This window comes from Urtica dioica, chromosome 7, assembly GCF_054948205.1.
Source record: "Urtica dioica subsp. dioica isolate 48M chromosome 7, U.dioica_male_clone48M_v1_H2, whole genome shotgun sequence".
NCBI lineage: Eukaryota > Viridiplantae > Streptophyta > Magnoliopsida > Rosales > Urticaceae > Urtica > Urtica dioica.
The window spans coordinates 45,247,358-45,260,491 of NC_142762.1; the positions used below are offsets into that span (position 1 = coordinate 45,247,358).

Sequence of the window (13,134 nt, forward strand, 5' to 3'; positions counted from 1 at the left end):
TATATTAATTTTTCAACTTGCTTCCTTCAATGCAGCAAAATTTACCGGCCTGATTTATTGACTCCGTATATATATTTTCTTCTTCTTCAAATCCGTCCTTTTTTGTTTTATTATTTTTTGTCTCCGGACAGGACCTGAAAAGAAAAGATAAACCAATATCAAATAAAAACCTTACAAATGATGTACCACACAGATGATAGACTGGAAGACAGTTGTCTCACAGATTTGTACGTATACATATTAGTCTTATTGGAAGGACGCAAGAAGAGGCTCTGTATATGTGTAGTCGGACATAGACATATATACATATATATACATATAGACATATATATATATATATATATATATGTGATCCATAATATAAAGAAGCACAAAGAAATGAAAATTATGCGTCCTATAAAATGTTGGTTGGTTCCACTTTTAGCAACAGTGTTTGGCTTGTGGTGGTCCAGGCTCTTGTATAGAAATCAGACAGACAATACTCATGTTTTAAATTTAATTATCTACTACATGTCCTTGTCTATTATTTGTTGAATTTATTTGCTGTATTTGAATCCACGGTTCTTGAAAACTTTATGAACGGTGACCTAATTTATTTTTCTTTGCAACCAACAGTCCATAAATTTTGAAAATTTGGCATACCTTTACATTTTTTTTCTAACTTCTTCATGTTCTTGTCTAGTGTAGAATTCTACCTTTTTGCTGGTTGAATCTAATTCGTCGACAACTTATTTTTGTTAATATGATATACATAATTTGTATAAAATTTTGTTTTCATGCATAGTAGTTGTTATTTACTAAAACTAACAAGTATTTGTGATGAGCTACAAAATAACCATCATGGTCTATTTTTATGTCAATGAAGTATTCATGATTTACCCAGTCTAACCACTATAAACCTTCCGAAACATATTAAAAATGCTACAAAAATCTAATTATTTTTGTTAGTAGGATGATTTGAAGAACAATATGAGAGAGAGAGATTAAAAAACTGATTAATTTTGAAAAATGTGGGATATGAATTGGTTTTTTATTTTATTTATTGTTATTGATAAAATTTAATCATTGTGTTTTTTGTTCAGTTACTTTGACAACGTGGCAACCATAAAAATATGATAGTCTGTGTTAACTTGTTTATTTTCGTAAATGACTAGATTGCAAAATTAATCAAATGTAGACTTGCTTCTCCACATGGTATATGTTATATTAATAGTGGTTGATAAGAATTCAACTGCATACAAAATTTTAAAAGAAAAAGAAATTAGACATTTTTTTAATTTCTAAAATTCTTATCTATTTTCTTTATTAAAAAACTCTATAATGCATTTTACCCCTAAAAGATTACACACGTTCTCCCTCTTCCCCAGTCAATATTATCTTTTTGAAAAAAATTATACGATATATAACCATTTTGATTAGCAAAATATGCCGTGTTTTAAGTTTCTAACAAAATATATAGTCAATGTTATGTCCAAATATTTTTTACACTGTCCATAAGATTAATGAATGATTTGTACATAATTATAATTATTATGTAAATATAATTATATGTACAGATATAATTATTCAATATTATGATTGCCCTGAAATTATATAAATGATTAAAATTATCATGACTATATTTTTAGCTTGTTTAATGAGCTACACACTTACCAATTACATTTGTTCGAAAATCATTAACAAACCAAGTAATGTATCCATGCAAAATCAATGGAAATTAAACAGATTTTATTTCTAACTTAAGTGAGCGTTAAAATCGAAACGTAGCACAGATTGGGAAAGATTGAAGTATGCTCAAAGCTAGTTTGGTGGACCAGAAGTATACATCGTTTTTAAGCGCTGCTTGAATCATATGCATCGGAACCGATTGATCACTTATACGAACTTTATGCTTGACATGATTGAGAAGCCAAAAAGATGGTTTTTCCTAGTAGTGGATAATTGGGTGGCAATAATATTTCTATGATTATAGAGAGTGGAAATATGAAGGAAAAAAAAAAGCATCAAATATACCAACGAATATTGTTTTTAGGTCCGAGTCCGAATCAACGGAGCAAGGCAAATGATTTTCTGATAAACACATAATAATGAAGCGAAGCACTATCTCGGATATTTGGAGGGCAAAGCATATAGATTTTTCTCCCGGAATTTCGATGAAGCCAATGAATACGGATTTACGGCAGAGAGAGACGAATTATTGGCTGTCATCAGAAATAAAGAAGAAGAAAATTTCCACTTTTAAGCACACTTTAATTGCTTTGGTAAGTAATGGACGTGAGAGGTGGGTCTTGGTAATACATGCAGGAAATGATGGCGAGGATAAGAGGTGGGTCCCACTACGAGCTTGATCATCACCACTGAATCCCTTGGATTGAGGAAGTTAAATACCAAGCAACTAATCTCACCTTGGAATGTGGGACCCTTTGAGCTTCTTTGATCACTTTCATTTCTTGCTTTCTTTCTTTCTTTCTCTTTTTTTTTTCATAAAAAAATATTCTCTTTTTTATATATGTCAAAATATTCTAAAACGCCTTTTCTTTTAACGTTCATGAGCCACAGTATAAAAAGAAGAGAAGAGAAGAAGAAAAGGAATGTGATGTGCATGTGATCCAACAGCCTTTATGTTCCCCTATATATCTTCTCTTAATCTAACCAAATATACCAAACTACCATTCCTTCTTCTTTGGCCTTCTTTTTGACATTTGGTGGGTAGTGCTTTTTTTGGTTAATCATGTTTAGGTCATACATAGGGTGTTCATGTTTTGTACTATAAACTTAATTTCGGACCCATCTTCTTCTTTATTTTAATTTTTTTTGTCATCAAGAAAAGACATGTAATGTTGGCCATGGACTGATCATTACATTGATCAAAAGTATGTTATTAGTGGAGTTGTTAGGCCCAGCATCACATCAATTGGCTAGATCATATTTGAAACCCCCTTAATTTGATTTTTTATTATTACAAAAATATATGGCTAGAAAATAGAAGGGTTTAGACGTTTTCGAATATACTATCAATTCTAAGTGTATATACTTTTACGTATATTCGATAAAGTTATCAATCTTACGTTCTCATGGAAGCATCTTTATAACGTATAGATTGATTTGATGTCTTTAGCAAAGAAAGAAAAAGGGAATTAGAAAAGAAAAAAAAAGAGAGAGAGAGAAAGGAAGAGGGTAAAGACATTAGTGGAGGGAAAGACATCTCTTGTTGTTCTCTCCTTTTAATGTAATTCTAAAGTGACCCAAAATATACTTTTAATTTGTTGATAATTACGAAACAACACGCCATGCAAGTCTACAATTACCTTTATTATAATTAAGGAGAAAAGACTTTCGGGCTTAGATTGGAGAAAGATTATTCTCACATATTGCTTTTTAAGCGTCTTTTTTTTCACGGAAAATTTGACTTTTGCATGGATACAAAATCCCCGTTTTTCAATGTATATTTCCTTAATGGATTCTTCATTATGTAATTATAGTCATATGCTAGAAGAGCATATCTTTCTCCACTCTCTTTTTCTCCCCCACGTATGGGTCCATGAGTTACTTTTATTTTTAAAACAAATATTTGTAATTATTCATCCCTTTACAATTTAATAATATAATTATCAAAGACCAGAAAAATTGAAATTTGAAATTAAACTAGAAAAAGGACCCTTTACACCTAAGTTTCATATTTATCAAAATAAGATATCTCTTAATGGTCATATTTTTTCGGGAATATAACACATTATATAAATATATATAAATAGGGAAAATAACACATTATATAAATATATATATTTAATATATATGCTGGTTTTACTTTCCAATGTAAACGTCCTCAGTTATAATAATTTATTTTTTATATTTTTTTTACTTCAGGACACTCAGGTTATATTGGTAGCTATATCTGGGAAGGAGAACGAATTAAATATGGTTAAAATACAAAAAAAACTGTCCAAAATTTATAACATATACGGATTGATTACTAATCTAATTAATTGCATGACGTGTGACAGAATATAATAAGGTATTCCACGTAAAGTAGTAACATGCTTTTAGAAAAACTTGACAGAAATTGAAATAAAAATAAGCATTCTTCGTTAGTTGTTTTATTATCTATATCCATCATCGTTAAATTTATATATTAAACTATGAAGAAGAAGAAGAGTTTAGACGAAGACATAAGCTTATATCTTCATCACTTTTTAGTGACATTTGATTCTGTGTCAAATTTGCCTTGCAACGTAGTGTTTGTCTTCTTTCTACGATCTTCTAAAATAATTAGAATTTATGATCTTTTTAATTCCGACTTTTTAGATAATATATATTGCAAAAAACCGCAATTTGATAAACCTTCGAAATTTTGGTTAACACGCACGGACTTCATAGCGTCCATCAAATTTTATAGAACATAAAGTTAAAGTTCACACACACCCATATTGTATTTACTCAGAAAGAAGGTTATATATATGCATATATAGTCAATTATCTAGAGCCTATAATTACAATTTTCGCCACTTTTTTTTCTTCTTCTTCATATACAGTTTTAAATTATAATATATAAATTTAATATATAATTTATAGTATTTATAAGATTTGATTATTTTTTTTAATACATAAAATTGAAAATTTCCGCCAATAAAATTTCGATCAACATTGGAATGAATGATACATTCCAGTTAAACATGAAATTTTATGTGCGATGAAAATAAATTTTCACTTCATTCCACAAACCCAAAATTATGCATATTCAGCTCACTTGCCCAATAGTAACAAATATTAATGAATTTATGATTCACATTTCACAGAACTCTATATTTAAATTCAACATATCTTGTCAGGTCATTTTTAACCTTTTCCGTTTACTGATTTGCTATTTTAAATATCGATTTGCTCTGATATTTTTGGTGGAATTTTCAAACCCTTTGAATCAAGACTTCGATGCTTGATTAGATTCTCAAACAGTTGATCTTTGATATCGGTAAGCGAATTTTGTTTAGAGTGCGTGTGGAAACACATCAAAGTTTTTAAAAAATTAATTATGTGAAAAATTTAAGATGTGCATTTTGTTTTTCCTCCACTAAAAATATATAAGGAAAATTTTATCAGATTCAAGGATAAATTTCGAAATAATACGTGATATCTTGAGATATATTATTAAGCCTCCTATTATTTATTATTTTATTTTATATATCGAATTTATTTGTACGACCATATTTTATATTCTAACTGTATCTTCTTTATATTTTAGAAATTATTTACTTCAAAAAATATTTCTATACAAAATAAAAAAATACTCATTTTTTTATTCCATATAAACATATTTTAACAAATTTCTTCATGGATAGTTCCGGAAGAATTTATTTTAATGCAATATGAAGCTACACATACTTATCCATTTAAAAAAGAAAACTCTAGGAGCATATCAATCACAACGTACGGTCAAAAACTTTACTCTTCTATTGATTCAAAAGACGTTATAGGAATACATAATTAATTAGTTGCAGGAACATAAATGATGCCCCAAGATAATGCAACACAATTCCCCATTTATTTGGTTATGTCTTATATGTAAATTTTTGAGATATCACTGAATCATTCAGAGCAGCAAGTGGGAACATGCATGTGATGAGAGAAAAAATAATATGTGATGTGTACTTAGAGAGATGAGAAGAGAAGAGAAGGGCTAAATATGACAATGTAATACACACTGGACAAAAGCTTGACACATTGATGCACCAGAAAGACAAACTGGTATTTCTTCTAATATATACTAATATACTTCCATTATTAGTTAATTGTATCAGGAAATAAAAACCATATATATATATATATATATATATATATATATTATTTACTGATAAATAATAATGTGCCATCAGCGAATATCATCACTTACTCGTGGCATATCCTCACCCCTCGTGACCCTTGATTTGTTTAATTCTGTCTTTACTCTCCACAGTTTGAAACTTCTTTGACCATAATTTTTATTATTCTTTATTTTTATTTTTAAGAATTAAATAGATAGCTATAGGCTAGATCATTTTCATGGCATGTTCTTCCTACCTTCTCTTAAAAGAAAAATAGATTTTGAGATTAACAAATAATAATATTAAATGTGTTGGTTTCTCCGTGCAAGAGAAATTTAGTGAAACGGACAAAAGAGAGTGCTTAAAAGAGACAGAAGAAAGAACCTTGTAGCTTGTCGTATAGAATACAGGTTTTGATTCTTTTACTTTAGAGAGAGAGAGAAAGATGGTACTAGTGTGTTCATTTCCGAATATGATAGTATGTTTGCATTCGAAATAGTGTATATAATAATAATTTGTAAAACCCGATATTAGGATCAGAGATTATTTATATTTTATCCGTATTCGCTCTGTGTTTTAAGTTGTCTCTCCTTGAAATTCCCATAAACCACAGAGAGAAATATGTATTATATAATTAGGGAATGGGGTTATCAAGAGAAAGAAGGGGATAGTTGGGGTAGTAAAATAATAATAAGAATAAATTAATAATTGGGCTTGGAAGGTATCGGCGGTGGTCATGTGAGAGGAGGTGGGGTTGGTTTCACTTTCACTGCGTTTTAGAAATTAGAATAGAATCTTCTTGGCTCTTCAACGTGTTCAACTTGAAGGTGCTTCTTCTCTCTCTCTCTCTCTCTCTCTCTCTCTCTCTCTATATATATATATATATATATATACACACACACACATATATATATAAATGTATTTGTGTGTGTTTTTGGGGTGATTTTCGTAGTGATGGTGGTGGGCTCGGTAGGATCTGTCTCAGTTGCTGACAACTTGTGAAAGAAACCAGCCTTTGTTTTTCTAGATTTCCATACTCGTTTGTGGACCCATTTATATTATTTGATCTCTCTCTCTCTCTCTCTCTCTCTCTCTCTCTCTCTCTCTCTCTCATATGTATTTTGTGTCTTATACTATTCAAGCATAAAAAAAAAGAGAGAAGAGAAATTTGAAATTAGTGCTACATAATAACATAAGTTCTCTAGCTATCCCTGTGAGAATGAATGTATCCTTACATTCTACCCTATATACTTATAGCAATTATAGGCTACTATATTCTGTATACTAAATAATATAGATTTGATATTGTTAGACATCAATATCAATATGAAGATATATAGTATATATAGGTACTTAACTGTATATTCTCTCTATATCTCACTATGGATTATTACATAATAATAGATTTCTTCTATCTAGGTGATGATCAACTAACTATCACCTCCTGTCATTTCAAATTTGTACGTTCATTAATATACGTATGAGTTTTCTTATTATTTGCATTTATTCTTTTTAATCATTTTGAAACGGACTTATTTTCAGTTTGATCCTTGAACTTAAATGTTTTGATGGCAGATTGATCCTTAAATGGTGATCATATTATTTGCTTTTTGTCACATATGTCATGCACTTGGGGTTTTGTCTAAAATTGACCCAAAAAAAAGAGGTTAAAAAAGAGAGTCACAAATGCATTAAAGTTAAAATTCAGAAGCTACTTGTGCCAAGAAAAAAAATATATAAGGATCACTTTTCCAAAATGGGTAAAAAGCAGGGACCGTAGATTCAAATAAGCCTAAAAATTAATAATTTTGTTCATGGCTCTTTGTTATACTTAAATGCAAAACACGACAATTTCATGAACTCTGATCTATGTGAGGTCCAAACACAATGGTACGTATATTTAAATCCTACCATATTTTAATTTAAAATTAAACCTGCATAATTGACGTCATAAAAGATATCATGATATTTTCACTGTCACCTTTATTTCTCTCTTTTATTTATTTATTTGTTTATTATTGCTAGTGGATAAAATAGGAACAAATTAACGTAGAAAGAAGTAACATTAAAGAGAGGTGCTTAGGGGGTTGGGTGAAAGGTACAAGGGAAATGTTCCCAGAAATGTGCATGTAACATGAATAAGGGAATAGGAAATGTTATAAGTGAAAACATGTTGTCAATGGAAAAACAAAAAACAAAACAAGAATCACGAGAATAGCATACTCTATCAGAATTCAGAAACCATCAAAATTAAAAGGACTACTGTCAAATGTCAGCCGCTGAAACAGTGCAGAAAATTTGCACAGAGAGAAAGAGAAACACTGTGTGTGAACATGGAATTAAAAGAAGGAGAAGAAGAAGAAGAAGAAGAAAAAAATAAAAAGCTACAAAAGGCTCATCTACAAATTATTTAAAAATAAAAAATAGAAAAATAGAAAAATGGCATATCACTTGTTTAGTTTTAGAGATAATAATACAAAATAAGTATATGGTTTGCATTTGTTTTTATTTGAATTCAATTCCTGGAGTCGATGAAGCTGACACTCCATATATATTTGGTATTTTGAAAACCCAATCTGACTAAAAAGAGTATTAAATTTTTAACATTTCTGTACCAAGACAAACAATGAACCAAAAGATAAACAATAAAGATTATCAAAGCACAGTCCTTCAACTAGAAGAAAAACTCAACCTTGAAAAAGAAAATAAAAACAGCCGTTTGGTAATGATTCTCTCTCTCCCGCGTAATTAGGGACAAAGATTGAAACTTTTTGGCTTTCTATTAGCCAAAAATAGAGGAAGAATTAATGAAATCACTATTAACCTCAAATGGGTAACATGTTAAAAAAGTAAGAAATTATACAAGGCGTGGGGGGAACTGGGGACAGCCCTAACTTTGTTTTTCCAATAATGATCAGTTAATATCTGTAATGAAATAATTTACCATCATTTTTCCAATTTGTTTCCCATTGTGGGGCCCAAAAATGGGTATTTGTGTCCCTACACTATATCTACAGTACATGTGGTACTACCTCCACAACAACACTCGGTGACTGTCACTATTGCGCTAATTACAATTCACACACCATGAAATCTTTGATCCTTTATTTTTTTATTTTTTATTTTTATATACTTTTACAGATCCAGTCCACTCACTTCCCTTATTATTACAATCTTCCTTTGAGGTACTATCGCATTAATATTTAATCACACTTTATGATAAACTACATATTATAATAATTATATATATAGTCTGTATGCTTTTACGGACACTGATCCAACAGTTAAGCGGCGGATAATTATGTAACCCTTCTCTCTCTCTCTCTCTCTCTCTCTCTCTCTCTCTCTGAATCTGATCATCTTAATTATTTTTCTCTCCTCGTAGTTTGTTGTTTGAGACTCAAATAATGATAATTAGTCCTTTAATTATCTCACATTCTCAGGGAGAAAAAATAAAAAGGATCCGTGTATATGCCTGTGTGTACCACCACCTTTGGAAGAGAGTAAAAAAGAAGAATATTTATTGGGCCATTACAAAGATGGAAAAAGAGAAAGCTGTGGAACTTATTAATTTATTTTGTATACATACATAGCACCTCCCCTTTTCAGTTATTCATGGCAACTTTTAGGTCCAATAATTCAATCACCTGGACACGTCAGCAAGTGAGCCGAGCCGATAGATGTAGAGCCAAAGTTTGAGGCTCAAGAGAGAGATATTGTAAGTTAGCTAGTAAAGGTGATAGTGGACAGAGAGAGCATATTGTCAAGTTGTTGTATGATATAGAAGTTTGGAATGTTGTGTGAAAAAAGAAGTAATAGAAGAGAAGAAGAAGAAGAAGAAGGAGAAGAACAAGAAAAGTGGTGAGAGGGAGAGATAGAGAAGCAAATAGAAGAAAAGAAATAATGTCGTCACGAAGAAAACAGGCTTTAAATCCCATCACGTAGTTCGATGTATCCTTTACCTTATAATATATCAGCTATAGATAGAGAGATTCTATATAGGGATAGATAGTATAGTAAAAAATGATGGGGATTCGAAATTTTTTATAGACCCTTCTTTGGTTGTTATATTGCCACCATTAAACAACAACGGCTAAACTACAAATTGAAAAAAGAGGACACTCGTTTGACGTGAAACCAAGCTACCCTTATTATTAGTTATTACCTTACTACCACACTTTGTTTTTGTTTTTGTTTTTTTTTTTTTTTTTCCTTACAATACTTGCTGTTTCCTTTTTAAAACTATATGTTCTTTATTCCGTGACAGAAATACCCTTCATGCATCTAGTTTCTTCTACCACCATGCATGCAAGATATATAGCCGCAAAATTTATTTTCTTTCTTTAATATGCAAAAGCATAACCAAACAAACTTTTGTGTTTAACTTGCTTATATCGACGTGAGATAATCATATTATATATATATATAAGCTGTATATTAATAATGAGATAGCAACCATCTATTTAGTGCTAAATTACCAAGTGATAGTCCTACTTTATTTTGAACGGACAAATTGTGCATGATTAGTGTAAACGTAACTCTTCATAATGGCATTTTGAATTTTGGCAGATATCCTAAAACTATTTCGCGAGGGAATATTTTGTGTAAAAGCAATTTTACCGTATACCAAAAAGCAGTAACAGTGCTTAAAACTCTGGGCTTTATTACCCCAGGCTACGCGTATTTAATGCCAACATACCGTTTTGGAAAGTAGAAACCTATTCCTGTACAATGAGAAGAAATTCTACAGATTTGAACGCCTAAAATAGGAATAATGGAAAGGAAAAACCATAACCTGTTTATGGCAACAATAGTAATGAAGATTTTGACCATGTTACTAACGGGATTGCATAAAGAGGTAAAAAAAAATAAAGAAAGAAGGGAAAAGAAGAAGGGGGTGGAATGGTAAATTCTTAGAAAGACGAAGAAGAACCTGATTTTTAAGTGGGTGTGCGCGGGATCTAATGCCAGGAGAGAGAAATTATTCAAAGCAAAAAAATAATAATAAAAAAAAAAAAGAGAGAATAGTATGTTTGTGTGTGTGTGTGTGTGTGTAGAGTGTGTCACGGGTTTGTCTTGAAAGGCCCTTATTTCACAGTCCTAGACAGACAGACACATATTCCCTCTCATCTCTCACTACATAACCGAGGAGAGTGTAAGTCTAAATTCTTAATTAATTCCTCATTAAACTAAAGTAAAATCCATTTCTCTCCTAAAAATAACCGCATTACTGTCCATCATCACACATACAAAAACTAAGTCTCATGAGTCAGTATTAGTCACTAGCACTCTTTTATCCACCGAAGTTTCAGAGAGAGAGAGAGAAACAAAGAGAAAACCAGATCTGATCGTAGCTCGTAAATGGCGGTAATGTTGGAGAACTGCGAGGGAATACTGCTCTCTCTGGAGTCGCACAAGGCGGTTCCGGCACCGTTTCTGACGAAGACGTACCAGCTCGTTGATGACGTGGCGACCGACCACATCGTTTCTTGGGGAGAGGACGAGTCAACGTTCGTCGTCTGGAGGCCGCCGGAGTTCGCCAGAGACCTCCTTCCGAACTACTTCAAGCACAACAACTTCTCCAGCTTCGTCCGCCAGCTCAACACCTACGTGAGCATTGTATCTATATGTGTATAAATAGGTTGATTTTAGTCTCTGGTTCTGACTCTGTGTGTTCGAATTTGGGGAATTAGGGTTTCAGAAAGATTGTGCCGGACCGGTGGGAATTCGCGAACGAGTTCTTCAAGAAAGGAGAGAAGCATTTGCTGTGCGAGATTCACCGCCGGAAGACGGCTCAGCCGAATCCGCACCACCACCATCACCACCACCCGATGCACCACCAGATCGGAATAAACTCTTCTTCTCCGGTGAGTTTCTTCCCGTTCCACTCCTCCGCGGGCCGGCTCAGCGTATCTCCCTCCGACTCCGACGAAAACCCGGCCAATTGGTCCTCCTGCGACTCTCCTCCGTCGCCGATGAACGGAATGACGACGACGGCGAGCTCCGTGACGGCGCTTTCCGAGGACAACGAGAGGCTCCGCCGCAGCAACTCCATGCTCATGTCGGAGCTAGCTCACATGAGGAAGCTTTACAACGATATTATCTACTTTGTTCAGAACCACGTTAAGCCTGTGGCTCCGAGTAATGTTTCGTACCAGGCTACGAGTACTTCCTCGAGCTTTCTTCTCGGAAACGCTTCTTCTGTTGCTAATCATCATCACCATCCGAAGCCGGCGAGCCAGTTTCTCGGGTACTGTAACGCGAACAGTGTAAACCCTAAGCAGTTCGGTAATAACCACTCTCCGGCGACGATAGTGGAAGAGCCGGTGAGTAATAATAATAGCATGGGGTGTAAAACGAAGCTGTTTGGCGTTCCGCTTCAATATTCGAAGAAGAGATTACACCCTGATCAATACGCTTCTTTTAATGCAAACAATAACGTTGATCAAACAACCAAGGCTCGGTTTGTTCTGGAGAAGGACGATCTAGGTCTCAATCTCATGCCTCCTTCAACGTGTTAGTCTTTTTTTTATTTATTAATAAATTTAAGATTATTATTATTATCACAGCTTTTCTCTTTTCTTATATTTTAGTTTCTAGTTGGTTGATCCTAAGCTTTAATGATAACACGAATATGGGTTAGTAGTAGTAGTACGTGTTTTGTGAGTGTTTTTGTTTTTGTGTGCGTGTGGTTCATGGGGTTTTGTGATATTCGATCATCATCAGTGTAAATATATTATTAATTATTAGCTAGCTTTTTAGTGCCGGGTTAAGATGTTTTTGTTCCTCTCTTTCTCTCTCTATATACCGCCATTAATGCAGGTGGGTTTTGATTAGAGTGAAGATCACAAATTATTAATGTAAGTTAAAATGGCCAACACATCCATTGTTTTTCTTTTCCCAGTTTCTTTGCGTAGTGCAATTTAATGCTCTCTATCATCATCGGATCTCTTATTTTCGCTTATCTTTCTATTATTCTGCTCCACAGTTTCCTGATATGTGTACATCTTCTCTGTTAAGTTTCAGTTTAATTAATGCATAATAGAGAGAAACGAGAGTGCTATTGGTTTTGGAGTGTTCTTTTTAAACGTGTAAACAAAAATAAAGGAAGAAAATATCAAAAATGAAACCCAGGGTTTTACAGGCTGTTTTTTCTTAGACACTTTACTCTAGGGCTTTCTCTATAACGTTTCATTAATGGCTAATACGTACAAATATGAGTCAGGAATGCTTCGTCTCTTATAACTTCGAAACTCGATGACGAGAAGAAAATAAAACGCTGACACCAAAATGACCATTCGTCCTCAAAATCACATATGTATTAGCAGCCTAATTA

At 32.6% G+C, this 13,134-nt stretch overlaps 1 protein-coding gene across 1 annotated transcript; it reads left to right on the forward strand.

The window, feature by feature from the left end:
• Positions 1-10,879: 10,879 nt before the first annotated feature.
• On the forward strand, positions 10,880-12,747 carry HSFB4 (heat shock transcription factor B4). Its single transcript, XM_089620553.1, has 2 exons — positions 10,880-11,408; positions 11,492-12,747. Exons 1-2 carry the CDS (start codon positions 11,160-11,162, stop codon positions 12,317-12,319), a joined length of 1,077 nt encoding a protein of 358 aa, XP_089476679.1. The 5' UTR covers positions 10,880-11,159; the 3' UTR covers positions 12,320-12,747.
• The last annotated feature ends 387 nt before the right edge of the window (positions 12,748-13,134 follow it).

Coding starts and splice junctions, on each gene's coding strand:
- HSFB4 (XM_089620553.1), top strand. CDS start 11,160: ATGGCGGTAATGTTGGAGAACTGCGAGGGAATACTGCTCTCTCTGGAG. Junction 11,409..11,491: donor TCCGCCAGCTCAACACCTAC/GTGAGCATTGTA, acceptor TTGGGGAATTAG/GGTTTCAGAAAGATTGTGCC.